Source organism: Amblyomma americanum, chromosome 5 (genome assembly GCF_052857255.1).
Source record: "Amblyomma americanum isolate KBUSLIRL-KWMA chromosome 5, ASM5285725v1, whole genome shotgun sequence".
Lineage (NCBI taxonomy): Eukaryota > Metazoa > Arthropoda > Arachnida > Ixodida > Ixodidae > Amblyomma > Amblyomma americanum.
In genome coordinates, this window is record NC_135501.1 from 135,489,453 (window position 1) to 135,516,717 (window position 27,265).

The following is a 27,265-nucleotide window of genomic DNA, read 5'->3' on the forward strand; positions in this document are numbered from 1 at the left end:
CAATGGTAGCTGGAACTAAAAAAGTATGGATTTAAAACATACGGGGTAAAGACAACATTATTAATTAAGTCTCAATTATCCAGAGGCACAAGTCAGCAGCACCTGGGCAAAATGTAAGTCACAGGCAATTCAGGCCAATGCAAAGCATGCAAAGAAGGGGCACTAAATGACAACAGGCCAAGAAAGGGAGAGTTGGCTCGCCTATGATGATGCAGTCGTCGACGACGCCAAACACGAACCCCAGCAAGATCATCTTGCTAACACAGACGTCCAGGGGCAGCTGAGCCATCACCTTACCCACAAAGGTCAGGTCGCCATCGAACGGGTAGAAGATGCCATCAACCATTGTCGTCAGGGCGCTCACCTTTGGAAGGCACAAAAGAGGCTTGTGTTGTGAGGGAGCCAGCAGAAATTTTCAGAGAATGTGCCAGCAAAAGTAGCTGTCCACATCAGCAAAGGCAGTTTCAAAGGTCAGCCAAACAAAATCAGTTTCTCATTGAGAGAAATTAAGGAGGGACACTGGTCTTTGGGACCAAAAAATGACCCAAAAATGAATTTTTTAAAAATGACATTTTTAGAGCCTATATTAAATTTAGAGCAGAATATTAAATTTAGATCACTGTGTGGGCTCAATTAGTGCAGCAGCAGGCGATTTAACGGCATGAAAATTTTGGACACCTGGATGTCTTAGTACGTCAATATCTCAACGTCTAGGACAGATAGACATGTCCTACTGTTTGCTAAGGGAAGCTGAAGGCACAATGTATGCAATAATCGAAGCACAATTGTGCAATCACGCTTCAAGAATTTGTAATTTTGAAAAGTTTATCGACGCACGATATTCACACTTTCAGTGCTGCTATTCTAAGTGCTGCAAAATTACTAATGAGGGCAAAATGGAAAAACTGCTTTGATTATTGCACTCTTTACTCACCACACTATGTAGCCATGGGTTAAAAATTTTTTATTGAGCCATTTTTTTTTTGTACTGAGGTACTAATAAATGACTCATTAAAATTAATTATCTTAGGAACTAACCAATTAATTGAAAAAGCAATTTCATATTTGAAATAAGTATAAAAAACTGAGCAACGTGATACAGTTTCAGTAGGATTGGGCTAAAAATAAGGAAAATAGGTCTAAGACCAGTGTCCCCCCTTAAGAGTACAAACACCAAATATTTGGCTGAGAGTTCTCTACTTTGAAATGGTGAGTACAACATTACCATACGTGGATCACCATGTGGAATTCGTCTACACCCAGTAAATAACTTATCTTTTAGTTTGTTCTCTCAAATACCTTTCATTTTGTTTCTGACAGCCGAACGGTGGCTACAAAATAAAAACCAAATTCAGGTCATATGAGGCATACAGAAACAGCAGTATTGCAGTTGCTTCGTCATTCGTTGCCATTCCGTTAAGGATGGTTAAAGGGTTGCAATGGTTTAAATGACATAGCAATTTCCAAGTGAGTCTCATGGCCAGACGTCAACGCAACAAGTGTCCCACCTCCTTGAGGACCAGGATGGCGCGCTCGATGTCGCCTAGGTCAGGGGGGTCCAGGCACAGGGCCAACAGGGCCTTGGGCTGGCCCATGTCCAGCTTCTTCACCTTGAGCACAGTCAGCTCCAAAGGGCACCGCTGCAACCAGCCAGGGTAGTTTTTGTGAGCTAAAGCTACACTACGGCTGGGACTCTTGACAACCTGTGGTAATGCACCCACAAAAACTCGCCGAGAGTAAGCAGCCGTGGACAAAAGTCAAGCAGCAAAACAAGGGGTACGCTTTTCTTGCAAGAAACCTTACGTGTTCCTTAGATGTCTAGCTCTGAAAGACTGGCAGAAAAATCTTCCGACTTGATTTATCCTTTTTCAAGAGTAGACAAACTTTTGGAGGTAATGTTCAACAGCCTAGTGCCCTCCCCCAACTCCAAATATTAAATTGTGAAGCAAAAAAAGAAAGCCTGGCCTAATAGAGAATTTGGAAGCTGAGAAAATCCCCACAATTTTAGAACTCTACCCAGGTGTGTGTATACCGTGACGAACCAAAAACCCGGGATGTCCACAACGAGCTCAGAAAATTCAGAAGCTCAGAAAACAAGAACAGAGGCCCAATGGGAGCGGGTGTCAAACCTGCATTTCTGGAATGCCGTAATCAGGCAGAACCTCGTGGTAGAAGCTCTCAGGTACCATACGGTAGACACGACCCTCGGTCACACGGCCGGCACGCCCTGGGAGGGGGGAGAACAGGCGTTTTCATCGCCGAAACACCTCCCTTAACCCAGTGCCTTGCAAAGCCATCAGAACACTGCCTGCTGGAAAGCAGGACCGTATTGCCTAAGCCAATGAAACAACAGCCTATGACAAGAGTTTTTATAGCCGTCCCTGGATGGCGCACAACAATGAATTCCTGTAGGGATGTCTCATAATCTTCCAATAAACGGCAGCAGTAGCACCGATTTTTCAAGCAATTATTCACTGCATCTATTGACAGTCCTCTAGTGAACACGCATTATAGCTGTGGCAGGGAGCAAATGCAGTCCTTCTAATGAAGAAATAATGAATACTCTCAATGACGGTGATGATCATGTTGAGTGCAGCTATGAAAAGAGGGTTATCAACAAATTCTCCTGATGACCAAAGTGACTGCAGTGATTCTGAAGAGTTCTGATGCAGAGCCACTAGCGATCAACCTTCATTATACAAGGCATCTGCAATAGGAATTTAGCATCCACAAAATTCACACACTTCAGCCTATAAATAAGCCACTTTTGTCAGACTTCTTTGACAGTTTCTTTTCTTCTAAACATCTATTTCTAGATAAAAAGAAGCATTCACCGAGAGCCTCCACTCCAGGCTGCAAGTTAAATTGATGTGAGAGGCTCAGCAGTACATGAAAAAGACCGGAAATAAATTGGCTAAAACCTCATCATGTATACCTGCACAGGCTAAGGGTAATGCATCCAGTTAGATGCTTCAATCACAGCTTGGCATTCTCCATGACCAGCTTCCGTCTTCGAGAGCATTAAAGTGCAAACACCACTAAATGTAACCCAATGTTCTGCAAGAATGTTCCCCCTCGAGATTTTGTGGAAAAAAAGAAGGGAAATGTCATCTTTGCACTGCACTTCCATCAAAATGAAGCCACCCCAGAGCCAAGTATCGAACCTGCAAGCCTTCACTGCACAGAACACTGCCACTGCCACCAAGCACCAGCAGCTAAACGTTCAGGTGAAAAACAGAATTCAGAGAAAATAACTCTGCCCTTGATTAGACACGACAAGCCCAATGCACAACTTGGCCTCTTAGGCTTAGTTTCAGGTCAGTACAGCAGCAACATACCAACTACAGAACTTCCTCACATTGAAAGCTCGTTAATTCGGCCCCCATCAATTTGGAAAGTGCAATAATTCGACCTGCGTCCCTACAAAAATATACACGAGGCTATGGGGTGAAACTCTCGTCAATCCAGTCTAATTTTAGCACATATCGGTAAATCCAATGTAGCTCCACACACACAAAAAAAAATGCATCGTAGGCCATCCACGTGGTCATCAGCAGTGTGAAGGAGGGTGAGGGTAGAGGAGGCAATGGCAGGGAATCGGGGTCGGCGGCAGCCGAATGCTTTGTTGTCCTTGCTAGCCCTACTTTGCATAGTCATGTCGTAGTCGCACAGTAAAAGCTTGTTAATTCAAACTTACGGTTAATTCAAACTGACGCCCGGGTCCCGGCACAGCTATAAGTATTTCAAAGGGGGACAACTCCCAATAATTCAAACAAGTCGGCATCCGCTATGGTAAATTCGAACTAGCAGCCCCTGGCTTACACCGCTCCTCGTAGATAGAAGTCGACCCATAGCGAGTACACAACGCGCTGAAAATTTATTAGAGATGTAAAACAATGGATAAGAAAAAAGCCAAGCACACGAGGCTGGCGGAGCCTGTGCTCAGGTGCATGCCGAAGCAGGTTTTACCGATGCTTTAGCACAAGCCGTTCCAGGTTTTCATTGTGCCGCAGTCGCTTGGTCGCGACATGTACACAACGCAGTATGGCGGAAACGACGGTTCCGGTGCCGCAGTCGTGCTTTTTGTTGGTGCCGCGAGCTACATGGATAGCAGTGTAGAGAAGTTGGAGCCCTTGAGTGACACCGATATAATTGAGGCTGCACGCCATCAGCAGGCGCCATAGGGCTCACGTGTGGTAAGCACAGCAGACAGTGATGAGTCCGACTGCGGCGACGAGCCTATGCCGCCGCCAAGTGCATGTGAAGTAGCGTCGGCGCTCGATGTTGCAGCATGCTACTTCTCTGCCCCTGAGAATTCATACGTTGTGCTGGAGCTCTTGGGCAGGCTCCAGATGATGCTGATGTAGTCTCAGCAGAAGAAACGCAAGCAAATACACTTCACTGATTACTTTTAATTTTGACAACCCTCCCCCTTGAATAAACTTGTTTTGGAGCGTAACTAGCGTCCTACATTCCAGCAATAAAGCTCGCTGCTCACGCGCGTACATTTCAGTGCTTGTTTCTGGCGCATAACCGGCCGATCAATTTATTTCATTTGCCATTAGGACCGCATGAATTTAATTCTTAGAATCGCCCACCACAAACGTGTAGTAGCGCCTAGCTCGCGATAACGAGTCTAGATGTGACTGCTTCGGATTCCGCCCTCACGGCGGTGCGCAATGACCTCTCATTCTGGCATCCATTCGATAATTAGAACATTGCTTCATTCGAAAAATTTCCAGGTCCCCTTCAAGTTCGAATTAACGAGCTTTTACTGTATTACTCCTATCTTCAACAAGTCTTGTTTTGGCATGTGCTGTCCCCGTGTGCTTTTTGCTGCTACTGTCGCGGTTAGTTAGCTTTAAGTCACATTTCGTGGTTATTGTACGCTTCGCCAGTGTGTTTACTGTGCTGCTTTTGATCCTCGACGATGGAGCCGCAGTTGCCGGGCAGCTGACTGAAGATGAAGTAATTCAGGAGATCACAAGGGCTGGCAACAATGGCTCATTGCAAGACAATTGTGAATAGCTGCCCCAACCACAAAAGCGTACGGTAAAAGCCGCAGAAGCCCTGTCCGTGCTACAGGACTTCTGTGAACAGATTCCTAATGGTGCGCATGCCACGGAGCATCTGGCAGCGACTAGCGTTATTGTCTCCGCTCAAATTTGCCCGACAAAACAGATGATTACTACTTTGGCAAATTAAAATACGCCATGCTGGCGCTTATTTTTTTGTTGTTGTCGTGCATTTCACAGAGATGTACACACGAACTGCTCTGCTGTTCAATATAGCACAATTAGTCAAAAAGATGTACACACATACCTTGCCTCTGCTTGCAGTTGGACTTTGAAGCCCACTCCATCTTAAGGCACGAGTAGTTTGTGTCCGGATCACACACCAGGCACTTGGTTAGGCAGAAGTCAACCACTGAAAACAGCAGAACAGGAATAAAAAAAAAAAACAAGACTCAAGCATAGCATGTTGAAAAATGCAGAGCTACACACCGAGAAGTCATAAGGCAACACAAATATCTGCTGACTGCAGTATGCTCAATCCCAAGAACCATAAGCCATAACGGCTAACGCTGTAAAAGGTTAAAGAGGAACTCAAGAGCACTTCAAAGCTTGGATGAACTACCTTCTGCCTACCTGAAGATCTCATGGGCAAAGTTTGTCCCACTGAAACCATGTCTGACACTGACAGTGATAGTTCTGTCCTTTGGGCCTATGGTATGCTCGCTGTTCATGTGCACCAAAACAGGCAAAGAAAAGCACTAACACTCCAAAAAAATATTATGTTCAAACTAATTACACTTAATGGTTAACTCTTTCGTTACCATGCCACTGGGCATCGATCACCAGCGATAAAAAAATTCAAACTGCAACGACAGCGTGACCGCAGCCGTTATGGATTTGCCGAGTCATCTGGTTTGTTGTTCAACAACACACACTGAACTTTTATTTCCTGCATAACTTGTATATTTGCCACAAGCTGGTAATTTTTAAATGTGCTTGAAGGTAAGGGTGCGGCGTTGAACACTCCGAGCAAGACATCAAAGTCTGGAACGGTGTGCGCTCGAAACAACCCCGTTGCACGCCATTTGGCTGCATCTACAGCATTTATTTTTGATGTATTGAGTAGCAGGGACTCCGATAACGATGTTGCATCGCCAGATTTTGTTTCCGAAGCTCAAACTGTGCAACCAGAGCCCGGAACGCTGGCCTGTTTATTTTCTTGTTCCCGGACCATTTGAGCGAAAGGGAGCGCTCCTGTGCAGCTGTTACAGCGATGCTGCACCATCGAGTTTGTTCTTCAGGAACTACAGTTTCATTTTCAGTGTAGACTGCAATTTTCTCGCGAGGCGCGAATTTTTGAAATGCCCTTGAAGCGGAGGCGTCGGCGTAGGGTGCTCCCAGCGCAGCGATGGAGCGCGCGTGCAAAAACCCCGCTGCACGCGATTTTACTGCATCGGAAGCATATATTTTCGGTGCATCGAGTAGCAGGGTCTCTGGCAATGATATCGCATCGTCGGATTTTGGTTCAGGTGCTCAAAACTGCGAAACAAGAGCTCAGAACGTTGGCCTGTTAGTTTCGCTTTCGGTTTCCGGTACACTTGTGCGAGCCGAGCGCTGCTATAACACATATCAAGTCTCTACAATGATCCGGTACCATCTGGTTTGTTATTCAGAAACTAGTTTCATTTTTCTGTCTAGACTGCAATTTCCCCGCGAGGCGCGAATTTTGGCAATGCCCTTGAAGCAGAGAGTACGGCGTAGGCTGCTCCAAGCATGGCGTCAAGCGAGGGAACGTTGCGCGCTCGAAAAAACCCCGCTGAGCGCGACTCTACTGCATCAGCAGCAGATATTTTCGATGCATCGAATAATAGGGCCCCTGACAATGGGATTTTGGTTTGGACACTGCAAAAAGGCGAAAACGAAGCCCGGAACATTGGCCTGTTAGTTGTATTTGTATAATACTTACGTTTGTATTATTTTTATCAGTTTTTCCCGAAATGATATTAGTTGCAATTTGTATTTTTAAAACGCATGCTTACCAAGCTTTATTTTGGCACATAACGTAATACTTCCAATTGTTTTTTTGTCCGAGTGTTAAAATCATATTTAGGACACACTAAAATCGGCCTTTTCAAAGAGCATAAAGAAAAAAATTTCTAGCTCAAAAAGTATTTGACTTTTAACTTTTACATTTTAATGCCAAGTTATAAAAAGAATTTGAATCATTTTTTAATTACTAGATTTTTTAAGAATTATTTTGTAGAGTTATTGTCATGTGAATACAAATTCTTTGTTTCTTTTTAAATATTTGTTGTGTTTTTCTATTTTTTATATTCCTATTGAAATAAATTTGAGTAGAAGACGCATTCTATTCCAATCATTGTTAGGCATTTTGTATACTTTTACCTATCATATTTTTTCTAGAAAAAATGTTTGCCTGATACCTACGAAAAACAGTCCTTTTTCCCGTGGTAACGAAAGAGTTAACCCATGCTACCAACTGTTTGCTAGAGAGTACATTCTGGATATCCTCGGCTGACTAATACATTACGCAAAGATATGTGTGGGGCTCAAGGTACTAACCTGCAATTTAAGATAGGCTGAATCATGTTTTGAGGGCTTCCATTCATTCTACTCAATTTGTTTGGAATGCACTAGCAAATCCTGACTGATCCCAGTTTGATCATGCATACTTGCAGCACAAAGGACAGCTATGGATGCTGCCAAGGTGCTGAGGGAACGCAAGAACACCGCACCGAAAGCAGAATCATCCCACTCTTTCTACAACCAATAGCACTCCATCGTGTCCCATTCTTAGAATAAATCCCAAATGTTTCTTCTACCAAAGCAGCTCCACGTGAGGTGGGAAAAACTGATGACACTGCCACCAGCTGGAACTTGCGCACTCACCATACTTGATGTCTGGCACAGTGATGGAGCTCTCTGCTATGTTGGTTGACAGGATTATCTGCGGAAGACAAATGTGCAGTAAGGGGGCTCTGCATTAATGCCGACCACTCGAAATTCTTTGCCATGCACTAACACTGCAGCATGTGGTGCGACCAATTTAGCATTTTGTCTCCCCCAAAACATGGTCACCAATGTCCAGATTTGGTTCCGCAGCCTTGGGTTCGACATCCAAATCCAAAAGCTCCTCGATCATTGTAGCAAGTTGGAAGACAAATGTGCCGAGGGGAAAGACATTCTAGGAAGGATGGCCTTTGCCATTAAGGTTCTTCCGGTGAAAGCACTACCAGCTGTGAGAAAGAAATCCAAACAGGCCTTGCTCAAGAGTGACAGCAGCAGCAACATACAGTAATTCTTCGATATAATGAAATCGCTTTACTCGAAATACAGTCGCCGATCGGTTTTTCAGACACGAAGGGACCCGAAAAATGGTCAGAAAAATCGAACAGTCCGAAAAATCCGTAAAGTACAAAAAAATCACTTTATTGAGATGAAATCGGTTTAAAAATGCCACTGATTTTACCTTGCGGAAAACTTCTCTTGGTGGCGACGATTTGCGCCTGTATTTGGGCCAAAGTTGTGCTTTCACTGCACACGCTAGACAGCAAGGTCACCTCATTTAGTTGGAATACTTCCCACGCTTCTTTGACGAACCCGACGGGACCATGTTGTCCACAACCCAAGTGTGCATCACACCACTCATCAAACATGCAAAGATAAGGCACTTTTCGTTCAAAGCGGCGGAACCGCCGGACGCAATCACAAAACGTGAACGGATGTAACTTCGTGAAGACTGAGCTCCACTCGGTCAACGCGGTCAGAGAAACCGAAGTGACGAAACGGCGAATGGCGAACGTATGAGACCCGCCGCGGTGACTCAGTGGTGAGGGCGCTCGGCTACTGATCCGGAGTACCCGGGTTGTAACCCGACCGCAGGGGCCGCGTTTCGATGGAGGCGAAACGAAAAGGCGCCCGTGTGCTGTGCGATGTCAGTGCATGTTAAAGATCCCCAGGTGGTCGAAATCATTCCGGAGCCGTCGATTAAGGCCCCTCTTTCTTCCTTTCTTCCCTCAGTCCCTCCTTTATCCCTTCCCGCCGAGATGTGAGATAGCGCCTGCACAATTTCCTTCCCCCAACAACCAATTTTCAACGTATGGGACAAGCGATAACTGCCCGCGACAACGTCGTCGACAAAAGCAAGTTGACGGCGATGACAATCTACCGAAAGTATGCCAAGCCAGTCCAACTGCAGCGTAAATGAACCTCAATCCAAGATGGCGCCTCTTGTGCCGGCGAAAAGTCGATAAGATGGCTGATTTTGGCCTGCAGGCGACAGAAATTAGTCCGAAAAATCGAACTTTCGGACTTTTTTGAAGTCCGAAATATCCATCACGAATATGTATGTGCTTCTATAGGGTGACTGACGGTGCCTCATCGAGGTCCGAAATATCCTACAAGTCCGAATTATTGGAGTCCGAATTACCTGTCGGCTACTGTATCGCTTTATTCAAAATATCTTCTGGTCCCTACCCAAATGTATGCATTTTAGGCCTCATTACTCGAAGAGCACGAAGAGCTTGACTCGCTTAGAGTGAAGCGACGTCGACAATGGTGCACCAAAAAACTCTCAGTGTTGCAGTTCGAATTCCCCCAAGGTTGAATGCATGGGCGGCGACCGTGACCTCAAGCAATGCTTGGTCAGATTTGAGCAGGGGCTGCACACGCCTGGTAAGAACTTGAAACAGCCAAAGCTCACTGACTTTTTTGCACCTGAAAAAAGTTTAGCTTCCCTGAATACTTGTATTTTGAGTTCCTTGCAGTTGCGGTGCAATTAAAGCTCGACTGCTATAGATTTTCTCAGGTGGCCGCTTATATTGAATTACCGCTCATAACTAAATTTTTTCGCTGTCCCGCTGACTCCGCTATAACGATGGATTACTGTACAAGGCCATGACCATGGCACTTTCTGAGCCAAGGCACGACTGGCTGCGAAACTGTATGCCAAGGATTCTCAAACTGTGTTCCACGAAACTTATGGGCTCCTTAATGTGTTCTTTGCCTTTCCCGCACACCTAAACCCAAGCAAGCCTCAACCTCCACCTTTCCTTTCACCCACTTTGTTAAAGGATTGATCACACAGTAATTTCTCACGGCAGACTGTTCTGCCATTAAGCCAGTCATTATTATTTTAATTAGGGCATTTTGTGAGAGGCTGTGTGCTTGCATGCCTCTCGCATGCATGTCAGGCAGGAAGGGGCAGAAGCCAAGACACATGGCATAAAAAAATTAGAAGGATTCAACGCTGCTGAACTGGATGTCGAGCAATAGCTCCGGTGATATGACACAACGCTGGTTTCAATGTTTTATTATACCTTGCCCGGCCGGGAGCTTTGGCTGTGGGCGACAAGGCGTTCCATTGAACACAACCAGCATTCCGCTGAATGCATCAAAGTGCACCGGTCCCTATGTAGAACCCACTTTCATGGCCTGCGCATGCGATACCAGCAGACACTTTCCCGCTCCACTCGGTCAAGGTGTGCGACGTCACGGAGAGAGTACGCAGCACACCTGGGATGCCTCCTCTCTGCAATGCGGCGACGGCGACGGAGCACACATCTGCCAGAGCTCTCCACGACGGTACACGCATGCACAGTGCGGCAACTACCCTCCTCCTCTGCTCCACGGCGGCATGCGCATCTGCTGGGATGCTCCTACCCTCCTCCTCCTCTCTGTGCATCGTGCAGCGTATGCGACTACCCTCTTTACTCCTCTTCTGCACAGCAGCTGGCATGCGCGGCGTGCGTGACTGGAAACACACGTGCCTCTTTAGAGGTCAAATTGTGGAGCCAGAGGTCATACGCTGAAGCTCGCTGGAGAAGGGTCATGATAGGAGTAGAGCTATCGCTCTAAAGAAAAGATTCAGAACCCCTGCTTTAAGCAATGAAGGAGATATCCACAGCGTTGCACACTATTGAATTCAAGGATGCATGCACCAGGTGCAAAAAAATTTGGCTTGCATACTAGCTTCACATAGAAGTGCCAAAGGAACCTCTAATTTTGCGTCTGAGATGAAGAATGAACCCCAAGGACTCATCTTCAATGAAAAAATAACAAACTGCTCTATGCAGACGTCAAGAATGATCTGAAGACACCAGCTTAGGAACTGACAACAAGCTGGACAGGTGAAGTTCCACATCAAATAAACTGTACGGTTAAACGAACCAGGGGCCCAAGGGACAATAGATTTTAATGTGACAGGGAACACAGATTCAGGAACCAAATCAATGATCAGCGCCTAAGTTTTATAGCAGCACAGGCATTTCAAATGTATTTTTTCTTGCACCACAACCAAGGGCCTCATATGCTTTCCACAGTGTTGTTACGGTAGCCTCCCCTCGCTCACCATAATGTGGGTGTTCCATGTGCCACCAATGCCAGGTCTAATGCATTAGCATTAGAACTCCCACTAGGGGCAAAAGTATGCAGCCTTGGTGTCCGGAATGTCAAGCCTTGGGGAAGAGGAGGCAAAGTGGAGAGGGAGAGGGCAAGGGGAAGTGGAGATAGGGCGAGTTTGCAGGAAGTGACAGGTGTCAAGCGGAAAAACTGCGGTCGCCAACCAGATTCACAAGAGCTGGGACAGTGGCAAGCGGGTATAGCAGTCAGACAGCGATTGATGAATGGATCACGCCACCTGCCATTGTCGGAGGGAACACAAATGCTAACGCATGCTCTGATCCTTTTTCCCATATCTGGTGGCCTTCGGTCTCTTGTACTCATTTTACTCGCCACGTGGCTGTCACGTGGTACACCCATCTGAATCAAAGCCATTAAGTTTTTCAGTGATCCCTCACACATTTACTCACACAAGAGTTCTAGCCTTTTGAAACACTAAGCAGAAACGGGACGCATATAACACTTGTGTACAAAAACCCCACCACAAAAAGCACTTTTTCACAGTATGAAGACAATACTAGGAACTTGACAGAATAAAAAAGGTCAGACAGAAAATAAGTCCAAAATTGTCGAACAAATCCTTCCTGAAAAAGCTTTCTGTAAAAAGAATATGACACTGTTTTCACTACGAAAAAAAAAAAAGCATTGCTTGGATAGCAGAGGACTCAACTTAGAAAGCTGAACGTACATTACATACTTTGAGCACAGTAAATGACGATCATAGGATAACTCTCAGCATGAGAATGAGCTTTAGGGTCTGGTAAAAAGGATGGCTTGGTTTGGTTTATGGGGTTTAAAGACCCAAAGCAACTCAGGCTATGAGGGGGATGCCTCAGTGGAGACTCCGGATAATTTCGACCACCCGGGGTTCTGTAACGTGCAATGACATCGCACAGTACACGGGCCTCTAGCATTTTGCCTCCATCACAATGTGACCGCCGTGGCCGGCACCAAACCTGCATCTTTCGGGTCAGCAGCACCGACTGAGCCACACCGACTGAGCCACCGCGGCAGCCGACATAAAAAAAAAGGTGTCACTGAAGAGGATTCACTTGCCAATCAGGCCTTCATTGCTCCGTCAATGGCTTCATTTTACTTTGCAATTCCCAGCACTGTGCATGGCTACTCACCTTTCGGTGGCCTCTGGCCGCACGCAAGAAAACTGACTGCTGTTCCTGCTGGGTCACTGAGGAGTGAAGAGGCAGCAACGTCCACCTGAGGGGAAATGCAAAATAAGGCCTAACAAGATGAGAAATTTCCCAATTTTACAGCACGGCAAAAATGAACAAGACAAGTCGTACCGATTGCCAAGGCTTTAAAGTGGCACTGAGGAGAAATCAAAGTTGGCTTATGCTGACCGATTGCCACATTCCAATAACAAAGATGCCATTTACACAGAAAACAGACCATTCATAAGACATAAATGTTCAGAAAATGGAACAGAGGTGTCGCCACCACAGGTTGCTTCTGACAACCGCCTGAAATGTCCTTTTTTTTTTTTTGCGCATCTCCAGGGCTAGGCCACTCCGCCATCCTCTTATTTTGACGATTACGGAGTCCCTCGCGCCCTCAATCTCACAAGGTTGAATCGAGTGATGGAGAAAGTGCTCCATTTCCAGCTTCAATTTTCACAACAATTACTGTGGCTTTTACTGCCAAGCCCCTGTCAACAGAGTCAACAATCATTTTAAGTAAAAACAACAAATGAGAAATGAGAGAAGCTGTTCTCAATGCCCCTGTAAAAAAAGAAAGAAATCTCATAATTTCGTGCCTTGTACAAACACGCAATACAAGCTGTGCTGACTGCCCAATCTTAACTGCTGAGTGAAGAGACACCAGGTATCAGAGACATCACCGTGCAAGTATCGTATGTACTCGATTGTAAGTAGACCTATTTCTTTAAATGTGAAAATTCGAAGTGGGGGGGGGGGGGGGGGGGGGGGGGGGGTACATCGCTCTTGGTGCTGGCCTTGAGCAGCTGCTCTGTCAACGCGCAAAACAAGTAACCCCTCCCCGTACGCGGCGGCCGATAGCGGCTGCCGATAAACAGCAAACCAGCACCCCCCTCCCCGCACGCGGCTGCAGACTGCTGCTGGTGACAAGCGGCGGCAGCCCGCATTCTACGTTTAAAGGGGAAGCGTACACATCCCTGAAGTTTTTTTTTTTTTACTTTCAATTGCGCACTCAGCACTCAAGCGGGTGTCGGTAAAATGTTTGGGGAAACCCCCAAGGTGGAGTAGATTTATAAAAAGGGAGTAATTACTCACTGACATCCACCCAAGCGCAGCCATATGGCTACAAAGGAAAGCTACACAGCTTTCTCAGGAACTTCGTAGTTAAAGAAAATTTCATCCTGGTCCATGGTTCGAACCAGGGAACCAGCCCGAATTTTTCTTTGACTACGAAGTTCCTGAGAAAGCTGTGTAGCTTTCCTTTGTAGCCATATGGCTGCGCTCGTGTGGATGTCAATAAGTAATTACTCCCTTATTTCAAGGGAGTGTCGGCAGGTGATGGAAGGGCCGCTGTTCCAATTGCGGCGGCACCGCCACTTGGAATAGCAGCGGTGCCGGGGAGTGTTGGTAGCTGACGGAAGAGCCAACGTTGCTCACGCGTAGTTTCTCTTTGGCTCTGACGCATCGGAAGACTGCCAGCCGCATTTTACAAGTTTTTAATGCAGTGCTTTGTGAACAGTCATTTGTGCTCTGGGTTTGGTAAGCATCCGGTGCTCGTTCACGGCTACATCCAAGATAGCTGTGAATCTTTACGCCGAAGAAACAAAGATCTGCGCGCCGGGCTGAAAGTTCTACGTTTGCAACGGGTGATACAGGTCTGGAAGCTGCAGCGAGGCAAAATTTTCAGCTGTTCCACGCGATGTCGTGGTGCGGCTGTTCGCGAAGTGCGGAATTTTGGTGCACGACGACGTTAGAACGACGTGCTGCAAGACCATAGCAGTGATCACGACGGCAGTGCTAGTGAGGATGATGGCGCAAGTGTGGACGAGCAGTACAGTGACTAATACATTTTTGTTTCGGAGCGTGCCCGTGCGAGGCAGCCGATGGTGGCTGAGGATAAGCGGCCGAGGATAGGCAGCTGACAAAAGGCAGCTGGCAAAAGCGGCTGGATAATGCTATCGCGCTCTACTGTTAAAGGCCAAGCTTATCCTGAAACAGGGATTGGCAGTATTGATAAATAAATAAATAAATAAATAAATAAATAAATAAATAAATAAACAACCCTCAAGTTTTTTTTTTTTTTTTCTGACATGGGATATAGGAGGGTCTACTTACATTCGAATCGACTTACAATCATGTAAACACAGTCGAAACTTGGAAGAGAGGGTGCGGACAGTGTGATGTGCTCATCGTACCTTAGAGGGATGCAGTCTTCTCGGATTGTGTCCCTGAAAGTAGAGATCTCCTCGTAACCTGCACAGTGAGAAACAAGGAACCGTTACGAAACGTTACTATGATCAGAAGAGCTGCAACCTGTAGGCCTGTAACAACAAGGCTTTTCCAACAGAGAGGAGACCAAAACGAGAGATGATGTATCAAGCTTCCTTAAGGGGGGACGCGGGGATGAGATCACTAAATTTGTGGAAAAAAAAAATCAATTTTTGGACACCACGCGTTTCGGTATCTGCAACGCCTAATCTACGTTGTATCAAAACGGTTTCGCTGACAAGGCACTGAAAGTGACCAAAAAAAATTAATTTGTCAGTGCGCAGGGCAAGAAAACAGTTTTAAATCACACAAAATCACCGCAGTTCGCAGAACCATATCTCGTCTTTCCGCCATCTTGGTATGGTTCAAAAGATCGAAGTTTCGCCATTCCGTTTCTGAATTTTTCAGTCGTCGCCATCTTGTGACAGTCGCACAAACACAAAACAAATACGGGTATGCCAGAGATGGTCACATGGGCCCTCCTATGAAAGCGGGCCTCCGATTGGCTGCCGGTCTATGAAAGGCGCTTCCCCAGTGGTTGCTGCTGCGGCTGCGGGCAACCACAGTGGACCGCTGTTGTCTGCTTCGCAAACCACGCTGGAGTCTTCATTTGACACGCAGAATTCGAATTTCTGAAAGCTCCCAGGTTAATGATGGATAGTCACTTATTTTTTAAAAAAAAATTTTCGACGAAGCATGCCTTCGGACAATGGAAGCGCAAGCCTTCTAAGGCGAGAAAAAAATGGCGGCCAACGGGAGAAGCGGAGCACCCGACTGAACATGCGCAAACGTGGCGTGCTATCTTGCAGCACGCAACTCCAGCAGCAAAGCCGACAATCGCCCAGTGCCATTGGTGCCGACAACCCAGCCGACAGAACACACGCCAACGGAGTCTCTTGCACCTCTGCGTATGGCCGCGCGAATCAGTAGCAGAGATCACATCGTTGGAGGCGACGCGGGTCAAAGGTCAGCATTGCTGGCAGAGATGGTGTGCTCTGTTTCTGGCTCATCGTGCTACACGGACATGTAGCCTGCAAGTGAGCCCCAACCATCGATGAGCTATAGTGTGATAGCTGAAGATTCACTGGATGAATCGTCGACCAAACGTAGTGCCATTCAGGCGCGCCTCGAGCCACGTTTCATGTCGGCAGTGATGGCAGAAGCGCAGGCATGCAGCGTTCGCAACTCCCTTCGCGTAGCGTCCGCAACTGAACGAAGTATGGTCAGCACTGTCAAAGGACGAGCATGCCTCACTTTCCGCCATAGAGGCGGCAGTAAATGAGGCAGTCGTAAGTACAATTCAGGGAGCCAAAGAGGCTACTCGGCAATGTGTGCCACCTTGGGTGTACATCATGGTGCCCTTGTCATCCAGAGGGCTCAAGAAAAGGGACAATATAGTAGGGCCAATCAGTAATGCAACACACATGCCCCAAAACACAGTCAATATCAGTAATGTTCCTTTGGGAAGTGTCTTCTTCGAACCGACAAATGAATCTGAAGTTTTCAGTTCATTTCTGAAATTTAGGAACCTGAAGAAGGCGTCCAAAGCCCACCAAGCAAAGAGACAGAGGTGCAAGAAGATGCCTGACAGCAATGATGCAAAATATTACAGCTCTGGTGCTTTCTAACAAATCTGCAGTGGTTGCGAAACCTTGCAGCCCGTTTTCTCAATTGTGTTTTCATTTTTGTCGATCACCTCGCTCGTGGAAAGCATAGCGCAACAGTGGCAGTGGCTGAACCAATTTCGATCCAGTTTGTTTTGCTGTGATCCATAAACTGTGCTGTACTTAAAGACAGTCTCGAAATGTTTATTTACCTTTCCATTATTTTATTATTTCACAATAATTACATGGCTTTGTGCAGTGAAGCACAGTCACGTGCATGTCATGTTCAGTTAAAAATTATTAGCACAATAAAAAAAATTCAAACATTGTCTGGGGGTAGAATACACATTTGGGCAAACATGCAAAGTATTCACGGCTCACTACCACAGTTCGTTACTGTGCCAGGCTTTCCACAACGAACTTGTAAATTCTTATATAACAAAAACTAATGAAGATATCTTTATGAAATTTTATATTTGTCTCTTCACTGCAATGTGCAGCATGTGTGCCAAATTTCAGGGCTTTCTGCTGAGAAACAAATAGTTAGTTCTCACCCCCTCCGCCTCTCTTAAGTGTTTTTTTTCCCTTTTATTACTGAGTGGAGCAGAACAGTCCAACTGATGAGCCTGCTTGGTAATTTGGCAGTGAGAAACTGGAATCTAGGTTACGGCTGCTACATTTCACTTTCTAGCAGCATGTTCGTTCATCGCAGCTGCAGAACAGACAACTATATACTCTAGCTGAAGGTGCATTAAAGGGCGCGCAAATACAGCTGAACCCCTCAAAAACGAAATTCTCGCGGCAACAAAAAATTTTGGTGCCCCCGGCGGACTTCCATAGAGTTCAATGCATTTGCCCCCTCTCAAGAACAAAGAGTTCTTAAAAAGCACTCCCGCATTAACCAAAGTTTGAGGTAGTGATCTGTAACATTTTTTTCGGCACATCAGCCAGTTGGGAACAGAGAAGTGGCAAAACTGCAGCGGCACACTCATCCGATAAGTCGGGGCCGTTCATTTCTGCCAACAAGCACCAGCGCGGCCATTGTTGTTTGCTTTCTGTCGGTTCGGTAATGATGATAGCAACGAGATTTTTTTTTGTTCACTGAAAGCGGCTTTTTGCTAGGACATCTGTTGGCTACTATGCACGCACATGACGTTTCACGTGACAACACCGCCGGCCAACCGGGTAAGCATCTAGGCAGAACAACGAACCCTTCTTTTTCTTTTCGCTACCTCGTGTGCATGCTGACCACGCTATCTCCCCGTCCACCACGTCCACGGCGAATTTGCCCATGACTAGCTAGTGTCCAGCGTTTTTTTTTTTACTGTCGGAAATATGCCGCCTCCTGTTAAAAAGCGGAAGTTTTTGACGCTGCAGGAAAACTCTGCAATCATCGCCAAAGCTGCAAAAGGCAGAAAGAAGTCGGAGATTGTGGAGGAATTCAGTATCCCGTGCAGCTCACTTTCTATGATTCTGAAATCCAAGAACAGCACTATGGCGGCACTTCAGAAGCCACGCGCACGCTGAGCAAGGCTGTGGCAATGCCGGTCTACGAAGACGTCGACAAAGCCGTTCTCCAGTGGTTCCTCGACAATAAAGCGAGCAAGATGCCTTTTTCTGGAAGCCTTCTGCAGCAGAAGGCGATTGACTTCACTTACATTCAGGCACAACAACTTTAGGGCGAGCGCCGCATGGCTAAGGATATTTAAAGCACGGCACTGCATCATCGCCAAGGTGTTGTCGGGGGAGTCTGCGAGCGTCGACGCTGCAGCAGCATCGTCCTGGATGCAAGAAAGTTACGAAAGCATAATGGATGAATACGAGCCCTCCAAAATTTATAATGCGGATGAAACTGGCTTTTTCTATGAAATGTTGCCATCGAAAACGCTCGACCTGAAGAGACAAAAATGCCATGGCAGCAAGCTGACCAAAAAGCGAGTGACCATTCTTTCGTATTGAAACATGGACGGATCTGACAAGCGTCCCCTCCTCGTGATCGGCCGGTGCAAGGCGCCACAGTGTTTTAAAGGTAACTGAAGGCTTCCGGTCGAGTACACTGCTAACCAGAAAGCTTGGATGGTGTGCGCAATATCCTCCAGCTCGCTGGAAGCCTTTGATGCAGGTATGCAGAAGCAGGGCGGATCCGTGTGCCTTTTTTTGGATAACAGCAGTGCCCACCACATCGAAGATAATGTCCTGACAAGCGTCCGCTTGATTTTTTTTTTTTTCTCCAAACTGCACATCCATTATTCAACCTCTTGACCAAGGGGTTATTAAGAGTCAAATCTGCGTAGCGGGGAAGACTCATCCGGCGGATGTTGTTAAACACAGAAATGAAACGACCGATGGAAATGGATCTTTTCATGGCGCTGGAGATGCTTGCCGGGGTGTGGGCTGCTACTTTGGCCACTGCTTCAGGCACACTGGTTTCACGGCTGGTCAGCACGCCTTGGCAGAACCGGAAGCGAGTGTTCCTGCAAGCAGTGACGATCTGCAGCGACTAACTGAAGCATGGGGCGCACTTTGCAGTGTCGATGCAATGGTGCCAGACGCTGTTGAACTGGTCGATTTTTTGTGTGCGGACGCCGACTTGATCGTGCACGAGGAGAGTGAGGACGAGGGTGGAAAAAACCAAGCACAAGAGGGGAAGTAAGCTGGCGTGATGTGCTTGACGCTTTTGACGTTATCCGGGCTTTCCTTGGTGACCACGACGACGACAAAGATATGCACAGCTTATCAAGCTGCGAAAACAGAGTCGTGAAGCTCCTGCATAGCAGAGCAAAATAAACCTCTTTTTTCATTAAATTTAGGCTCTGGAAAGTGATGGGTGTCCTTATTTATCCATTTTCACGACAGTGAATTTCTCGCGAGAACAAAAAAGTTTTCCTTCCCTGGCGGTTTCGTTATTGTGGGGTTTGACTGTAATTAAATTCCAGTGTGAACTGACTGCAGAACCTAACAGACCATTTCTGTGCTAACGACATGACATAGGGGCAAGCATCTTCTGGCTGCACCCATCAACCGCATGAAAGGCAGCTGATACCCATGAGCTAAGCACGCAACTCTTCACCAGTGTAGCTAAACTGCATCCTTCACAATACAGTCGAGCCCACATATAACGGCCCCCCCTTAAGATGAACTTTCACTTATAACGAACGAGACCTGCGCGACTGACAAAATATACATTATTTCAATGGCACAAAATCACATGTATAACGGACATCATTAAACCCTGCTGACCGGTTACAGCGAACGGATGGCATAAACCCAGCGCCACGATGCGAGATAACCTGCCTCCAACCCCTTTGTGCACCCAGCGCGAGGTATATTTTCCCGAGCTTCATAGGCGAACTGCCCGCCCCATTTCGTGCCGCTCTCAAACGAGCTACCCCTTCCCCGCTGGCGGGTCTTCCAATATCGCCCTCCCGTCCCTCCTCGCCACTCTGCTCCCCACTCCTCACTCTCTTGCAAATCCGTGCGTGGTCTCCGCGATCAACAGCATGCCGCCCATGCTGATCGCGTAGGCCATGCTCCGTGAAGCAGGCCTTCCGTGGGAGCCAGGAGGTGGCTGCATTGACGCTCACAGATGCCCCTCATTGGTCTCTCCGCTAGCGCTGTGCGTCTGTGCCTTTAGCTTGATTTCCGCCTGTGCACGTTACACGTCTACCCCATCAAGAGCTTTTGTCACTCTTGTGCGGACGTTTCGTTGGCTTCGTTCAAATCTCTGGCCCTGGTCGTGTCCCGCAACCGTCGTTTCATCCACGTACACTTCAGGCCGCGCGTCTCCGTCATGCAATGGCAGCGATGAGGTGTCCTCCAGCGGCAGCACACGGGACGCCTTTGCCGTGAGCATTAAGTCTGCGGTCGCAGCGCGCGTGATCGGCGTCAGATACAAGCAGCTTGTGCGGTTTTGTTCCATTATTGGCACTCCGAAACTGGTTATCTAAAACCAGCATTCTGTGTAAATTTCATCAATATTGACAGTCTGGTGAAATAGTCAACATGTTTTTAAACTTTCAAATGCGTTTTTTTCTGTTCGTTTTGTGGCATTTTTAGAGTTTGTGCACCAAAAATTGTGCACTTTATGTAGTTCGATCACAATGAAATTTGTCATGCTTATGCTTTAACATGTCCTGAATTCAAAAAAAACTTTCAGACATTTGCTCAAGGTAATCAGCGAGATAATTGCAAATTATTCTTTACCTGGAATGGTCAAAGTGAAGGTCTGCATTTGAATTTTTTTCTATAATAAATAACCAGTGGTACACTATTCTTTCATGGTTCTTTAAATTTTAGTATTCATTGGGAGCAATACGAACTATATTTTAGTGCTCTCTTGTGCTCACTGTTATAGCCTGAGTGTGCACAAACATGCCTTGTTTTAACAGTTGCATGACATGCGAAAAGTCAACCAAATGAGCTATTGAAAATCTAAAAGCAGATTTGAAAAGAGCACCTCACACTCTTTAAATGGTAAAAGTTTCATTGACCTGTCGCAATTATTAAAATAGTTTTTCTGAGTAGAATCTCCATTTAACATTTGGTTAGAATTAGAAACTCGGATATTCCTATGGCCCAATTAAACTTACAATGCTCTTCCAGATGCTGGATAACTAGTACATCTAGCAGGAGCATGTTAGCAACATCCTGCACGGTGTTTATCTGTGGTGAACACGGACGCGTCTGTGTTAACTTATGGTACCACTAAAACAGGGAGACATCAGTCGTAGCAAGTGGCCGCTCACCTGGAAGGAACACTAGGACTGCACCCCGCTTTGGAGCAAACCTGTCCTTGTTTTGGTCCAAACTGCAAGAGTAGAGGAAAATATAATTGTCAGAGACAAATTTGCAGCCGAACCCAAGAGCTACAGAGTCTAAACCAAAAATTTTACTTCAGAGCAGCAATAAGGGCTACCTGTTGTCCTGCCAAGACCCGTAAAAACCCCTGTATAATAGGGATCCGCATATAAATATGAGGTGTAATTTGGGGATAGTAATAAGTTTTCATTCACGTTTAATGCAAGTGAGGATAACTGCGCAGTATGCGGTGCCAAAGCTTTCGGCAGCTATGATTACTCTGCTTTCAAAAGCAGCTGAGCACTGTTTCCACAGTTCCGACACCACTAGAAGTGCAATTGTCCTCCTTTCAGGGACAATGCGAGGGACAACGGCAGCCCGGGCGTTACGACGTCAGTGGCTGAAATGGCATCGAACTTGAAACAGCCAATCGACGTCGCCGCTAGATAGCACCTCCTTTTGCTGGAAGCGCTGAATAATAGCGAAACTGCAACTGCGGATTTGGGCTGAAAATTGCTTGGAACCACATATAATGCGGGGCAGAAATTAAACAGTCGCATTATGATACATCGTTCTGGCGCACGAAAAACACGGACGAAGGAAGAACAGACACACAATCGCCGGACATCAACTGAAGTTTATTCACAGAAACCAGTCCTATATGTACACATGTGACCACCAGGTAACTGATATCAAAAGCACAAAATCGGGAAAACCAAAAGGCAATCAACCAGAGCCACAGGTTCCATATCGCACACGTGCCTTCATGCAAATCGCCCACAATTTCTGTGCCTAGCTGACACGATCAACACCGTTAGCCTTCAGATAATCTAGTTCCTTTCTTCTAAGCACAATAGAGGGAGTACTGGCGCAGTGATCTTTATCATTGGCAATACAGAGGGCTTCAAAAATTTCCCGGCTTTTCTGAGTCCTGAACTTTCTTAACACACTTGTTTCTTCCAAAAACGCCTTGCATGCTGGCTTATACGAACAACGGCGAATGTGGTCAGCTAAATGACCTCCGCCACTAATCGAAGTTACTGTCCTGCGATGCTCTAGCAAGCGTTCGTTGATACAGCGCCCGGTTTGTCCAATGTAGCGTTTGCCACAGGCGAGAGGGATGTTATACACCACGCCAACCTTGCAGTCGACGAGGGCTTTGGTGTGCCTAATTTTGCAGGCAGACCTCTTTTTGGGTTCGTTTACTAGGCGGCACAGGCGTCCCAGCTTTTCCGGAGCTGAAAACACTACACGGACGCCGCACTTGTCCCCGACCTTCTTGAGGCGGTGCGAGACCTTGTGCCAGTAAGGCACAACGACAGGTCGCTGTTGCGGGCGTGCGTTACCCACCTGCCTGTGCCGTCCACCAGATTTTACTTCGCTAATCTGGCTTTCGACCACTGAGGCCACGATTTCTCTCTGGAAACCTGCAAAAAACTGCATCCGCTCTGCTCTAGCCAAGTCGTGTGAGCATCGAGTCCGGGAGAGTGTCCATGCCCAACTAAGGCGTCTGGAGAAGGCAGGTTTCCAGAGAGAAATCGTGGCCTCAGTGGTCGAAAGCCAGATTAGCGAAGTAAAATCTGGTGGACGGCACAGGCAGGTGGATAACGCACGCCCGCAACAGCGACCTGTCGTTGTGCCTTACTGGCACAAGGTCTCGCACCGCCTCAAGAAGGTCGGGGACAAGTGCGGCGTCCGTGTGTAGTGTTTTCAGCTCCGGAGAAGCTGGGACGCCTGTGCCGCCTAGTAAACGAACCCAAAAAGAGGTCTGCCTGCAAAATTAGGCACACCAAAGCCCTCGTCGACTGCAAGGTTGGCGTGGTCTATAACATCTCTCGCCTGTGGCAAACGCTACATTGGACAAACCGGGCGCTGTATCAACGAACGCTTGCTAGAGCATCGCAGGACAGTAACTTCGATTAGTGGCGGAGGTCATTTAGCTGACCACATTCGCCGTTGTTCGTATAAGCCAGCATGCAAGGCATTTTTGGAAGAAACAAGTGTGTTAAGAAAGTTCAGGACTCAGAAAAGCCGGGAAATTTTTGAAGCCTTCTGTATTGCCAATGATAAAGATCACTGCGTCAGTACTCCCTCTATTGTGCTTAGAAGAAAGGAACTAGATTATCTGAAGGCTAACGGTGTTGATCGTGTCAGCTAGGCACAGAAATTGTGGGCGATTTGCATGAAGGCACGTGTGCGATATGGAACCTGTGGCTCTGGTTGATTGCCTTTTGGTTTTCCCGATTTTGTGCTTTTGATATCAGTTACCTGGTGGTCACATGTGTACATATAGGACTGGTTTCTGTGAATAAACTTCAGTTGATGTCCGGCGATTGTGTGTCTGTTCTTCCTTCGTCCGTGTTTTTCGTGCGCCAGAACGATGTATCATAATGCGACTGTGAACCAACTAGCCCAGCTGTCTACGCTTAGCAGAAATTAAACATTCGAAAATGTGGGCAAAAAAAAAAAACTCATTATAGGCAGGGCTTTTACAGTACACTCATGCATAAGCTAATCTGCAACAATGACCAGAAACTACTGGTGGTGCCAGGCACCGACACCAATATGAACTGGTAAGAAGAACAACACTGGCACGGAGTGTAAACAACCACATCTGGCTCAAGGCAAGCCAAAGGGCATACCTTTGTTGGGCCTTGAACCACTGCCACGATTTGCCCTAGAGTGCTTTCTATTGCTGCGAATTTTTTTTGTACATTCTGGCTAGCATTATCACCACAGAGTCATACCATTTGAAGAACAGTCGACCCCACATATAACGGGCTCACTTAAGACGAAGCTCCACTTATAACGAACGAGACCTGCGCAACCGTCAAAATATACATAGTTTCAATGGCACAAAATCATACGTATAACGAATGTCATTAAGCCCTGCTGACCGGTTACAGCGAACAAACGGCGTAAACCCGGCGCCACGATGCGAGATAACCTGCCTCCGACCCCTTTGTGCACCCAGCGCGAGGTATATTTTCCCGAGCTTCATAGGCGAACTGCCCGCCCCATTGAGTGCCGCTCTCAAGCGAGCTACCCTTTCCTCGCCGACGCGCCTTCCAAGATCGCCCTCCCGACCCTCCTCGCAACTCCGCTCCCCTCTCCTCACTCTCTTGCAAATCCGCACGTGGCCTCCGCGATCAACCGCGCCGCCGCTGGTGCCGATCGCGGAGGCCACACTCCGTAAAGCAGGTCTTCCGTGGGAGCCAAGAGGTGGCTGCACTGACGCTCACGGACGCTCCTCATTGGTCTCCCAGCTGGCGCTGTGCATCTGTATATCTTTAGCTTGATTGGCGTGATTGCCGCCTGGGCACGTTTCACGTCTACCCCATCGTTCCGTTCCGCGCGCTTTTGTCACTCTTGTTGCGGTGAGGACGTTTCGTTGGCTTTGCCCAAATCTCGAGCCCTGGTTGCAATTCAAGATCGCAGATGAAAACACCATGCCCATTTCCATTGTATTCAGCGGTAGAGATGATGAAAGCAGAGGCCACTTGCGTGCGGAACTGCTTCCGCAAGGCCAGCTTCGTCGAGTGTCTGATGCCGAGCCTGATGCTTCGGAAGATGACCAGCCTGGCGGTGATTTGTGGCTACGCGTAGTTGACTCCGACATAGAGGGTCATGACATTGGCTGGAATGATTTTATTTCTGTCGATGACAATGTCAACACCGCAGAAGCGTGCACGGACGAGGGCATCGTTTCTGAAGTGCGGGACGAGAGCGACGCGGAAGCATCAGGATGAAACTTCGGAGCCAGCACCCATAAGCGCGCCTGAAGCAATGGGCTACATAGAGAGCCTCAGACAACATGTCTATGCCAAGGGCCTTGGCAAAGAGCACGCTTCTGCTTTAAATAAACTGGAACCTCGCTCATCGAATCAGCGCTGCAAAAGAAGACGTCCATCACGGACTTTTTCGCAAAGAAAAAATTGTGTTTTGACATGCAACTGTCTTTAAAGCTGTGACCCACTTACTACGAACTTCAGGGTATAACGAACAGACGCCACAGGACGCTCATGTTCGTTATAAGCGGGCCCGACTATACTAACAGGCACCAATCTAGAGCTGGCATTTATCTCGTGACCAGTTCGTGTTCTCAAAACTGCCAAAGCTTTTGGTTGTCGCTCCGCTATTTCAGCTGCAGTTTGCTTTTCTTGCTGTACAGCCGTCGGCCAATCTTTTGGACTCGGCAGGACCCGAAAATGGGTTCGAATAACCAGCCTCAAAACTCTGTGAAATTCAAAAAAAAAAAGTTTCCGCGAAAAACCGGTTTTGAAAATTGAGAACTTTACCATTTCTCACGTTCCACTTGCAAGCTATGTTACTGGATAGCTTTCAAGCCAGTGCCAAGCTTATGTCATGCCTGCACCACCTCACATTACCAGTAGCAGACTGCGACGAAACCCCAGGTCACGTTATGAACACACCGTGATGTGTACCTCGTGCATCGTGCAAAACAACTGTTTTGCGGGGCAACAACGACTGCAAACACCGAGAGAAAGAACCCATTGGAAGAAGCGAGATGAAGCAATTACCTCTGGCTGCCCCCCCACGTGCCCCCCCACCTGCCCAGCACCGTGTGCTTCGCCGACAACGGCAGCGTGATCACACGGTCTTCTTTCAAGGGCACCCTGATGGCAACTAAGAATGAACTCCAGCTGCAACAGTGATGAACAAATAGCCAAGCCTATTCGAGCCAGTCTGTCCGATTGCCTCGGTTTAAATCCAAGATGGCTCCTTTCACAGCAGTGAAGGGCCAGCTGTTTGAGATGCCAATGCCCATTTGCGTCTATGCTGGGCCAAAAAACAAACTTTCAGTCAATTTCAGCCAAACTTTCAGTCAATTTCAGCCCAACTTCTAGACTCCAGAAGGTCCGAGATATCAGTCGTGAATATGTATACAGTTAAACCTGGATGTAACGAACCTCTATGTAACGAATTCCTGGATTTAACGAAGCTTTTGAATTCCCCAACGCTGCCGCCATTGAAGGCCATGTATTTTCGACCTCGATGTAACAAATGCCTTGCGGCAGGGTTAACCTTGATCTAACAAACTCGCAATGGTGATCAGTCATTACTTTTTTCACTTTTAAGGAAAATTCGGCCAACGAAATGCACTAGATTAGTGAGTATTAATGCTGTAAAGCCAGCAGCTACGCGACCGAGCAAAGTTAGCGATGATGATGATGGCAGCAGCTAGTGCCGCTCCGTGCCTAAAATAGCAGCCTTTTCAGGCTTTGCTTGTCTAGCGTGACACCAGGTGGCATTTGTAGCAGCAGTTGATTTCTTTTGCAGCATTGTATGGATCTGAGGACAGGCATTCGTATTTTTTTATTTTCATTTGTTTCAACGGCTTAGACATTTTCTGTGTAAGAATTCACTTTAAAAGCAACGATGATGGCCGGTTCTTTCATTAGGAGAATGGGGGAAGGGAGAGGGACAACGAGACGACGACAACGCGCTGCATTCGCCATTTTGCATATGTGAAGTCCCTCGTCTGCATGCGTGAGTATGTCAACTGTTCTCGGGTGCTGGTTCATCGGAATTGTTTTGGAGGTGCTAGGCCTGCCTGTCGGCGTGCAGTCGTGTGTCTCCGCTTGTAACTGCGTCGTCGGTAGATCGTGATGAGTTCTACTGTCAGAAAACGAAAAGTTCTGTCTTTTGAAAACAAACTCTCAATTTTAAATGCAGTCTCCGCGGGCGAGAAGAAGGGCATTGCCAACCATTTCAGCATTCCAGCGAGCATCCTATCAACAATTTTGAGTGCGGAACACAGCATCAGAAACGCAGTGGAGTCCGGAACAAGCTCGAAAAAGAAAAGACTGAAGCTGTCCACATACGCTGATGCGAACAAGGCAGTGTTCACGTGGTTTTTGGACACGCGAGCCAGAAATGTGCACGATTTTACAACAAAAGGCAAAGGATTTTGCGTGTATCTTGGGCCATGATGATTTCATGGCAAGCAACGGGTGGCTGCAGGGAT

The 27,265-nt window shown here is 47.1% G+C and overlaps 1 protein-coding gene across 2 annotated transcripts in view; it reads right to left on the minus strand.

Annotated features, from left to right (window-relative positions):
* Positions 1–27,265, minus strand: part of spn-E (tudor domain containing 9 protein spindle E) — a 134,870-nt gene that overhangs the window by 75,286 nt on the left and 32,319 nt on the right. For both annotated transcript variants that reach the window (XM_077665305.1, XM_077665306.1), the window contains 8 exons: positions 21,225–21,286; positions 14,803–14,860; positions 12,566–12,650; positions 7,926–7,983; positions 5,323–5,427; positions 2,130–2,227; positions 1,509–1,640; positions 202–364 (listed from right to left, as the gene is read on the minus strand). In XM_077665305.1, the coding sequence (XP_077521431.1) occupies positions 202–364; positions 1,509–1,640; positions 2,130–2,227; positions 5,323–5,427; positions 7,926–7,983; positions 12,566–12,650; positions 14,803–14,860; positions 21,225–21,286 (761 nt within the window). The remainder of the gene's footprint in view (positions 1–201; positions 365–1,508; positions 1,641–2,129; positions 2,228–5,322; positions 5,428–7,925; positions 7,984–12,565; positions 12,651–14,802; positions 14,861–21,224; positions 21,287–27,265) is intronic.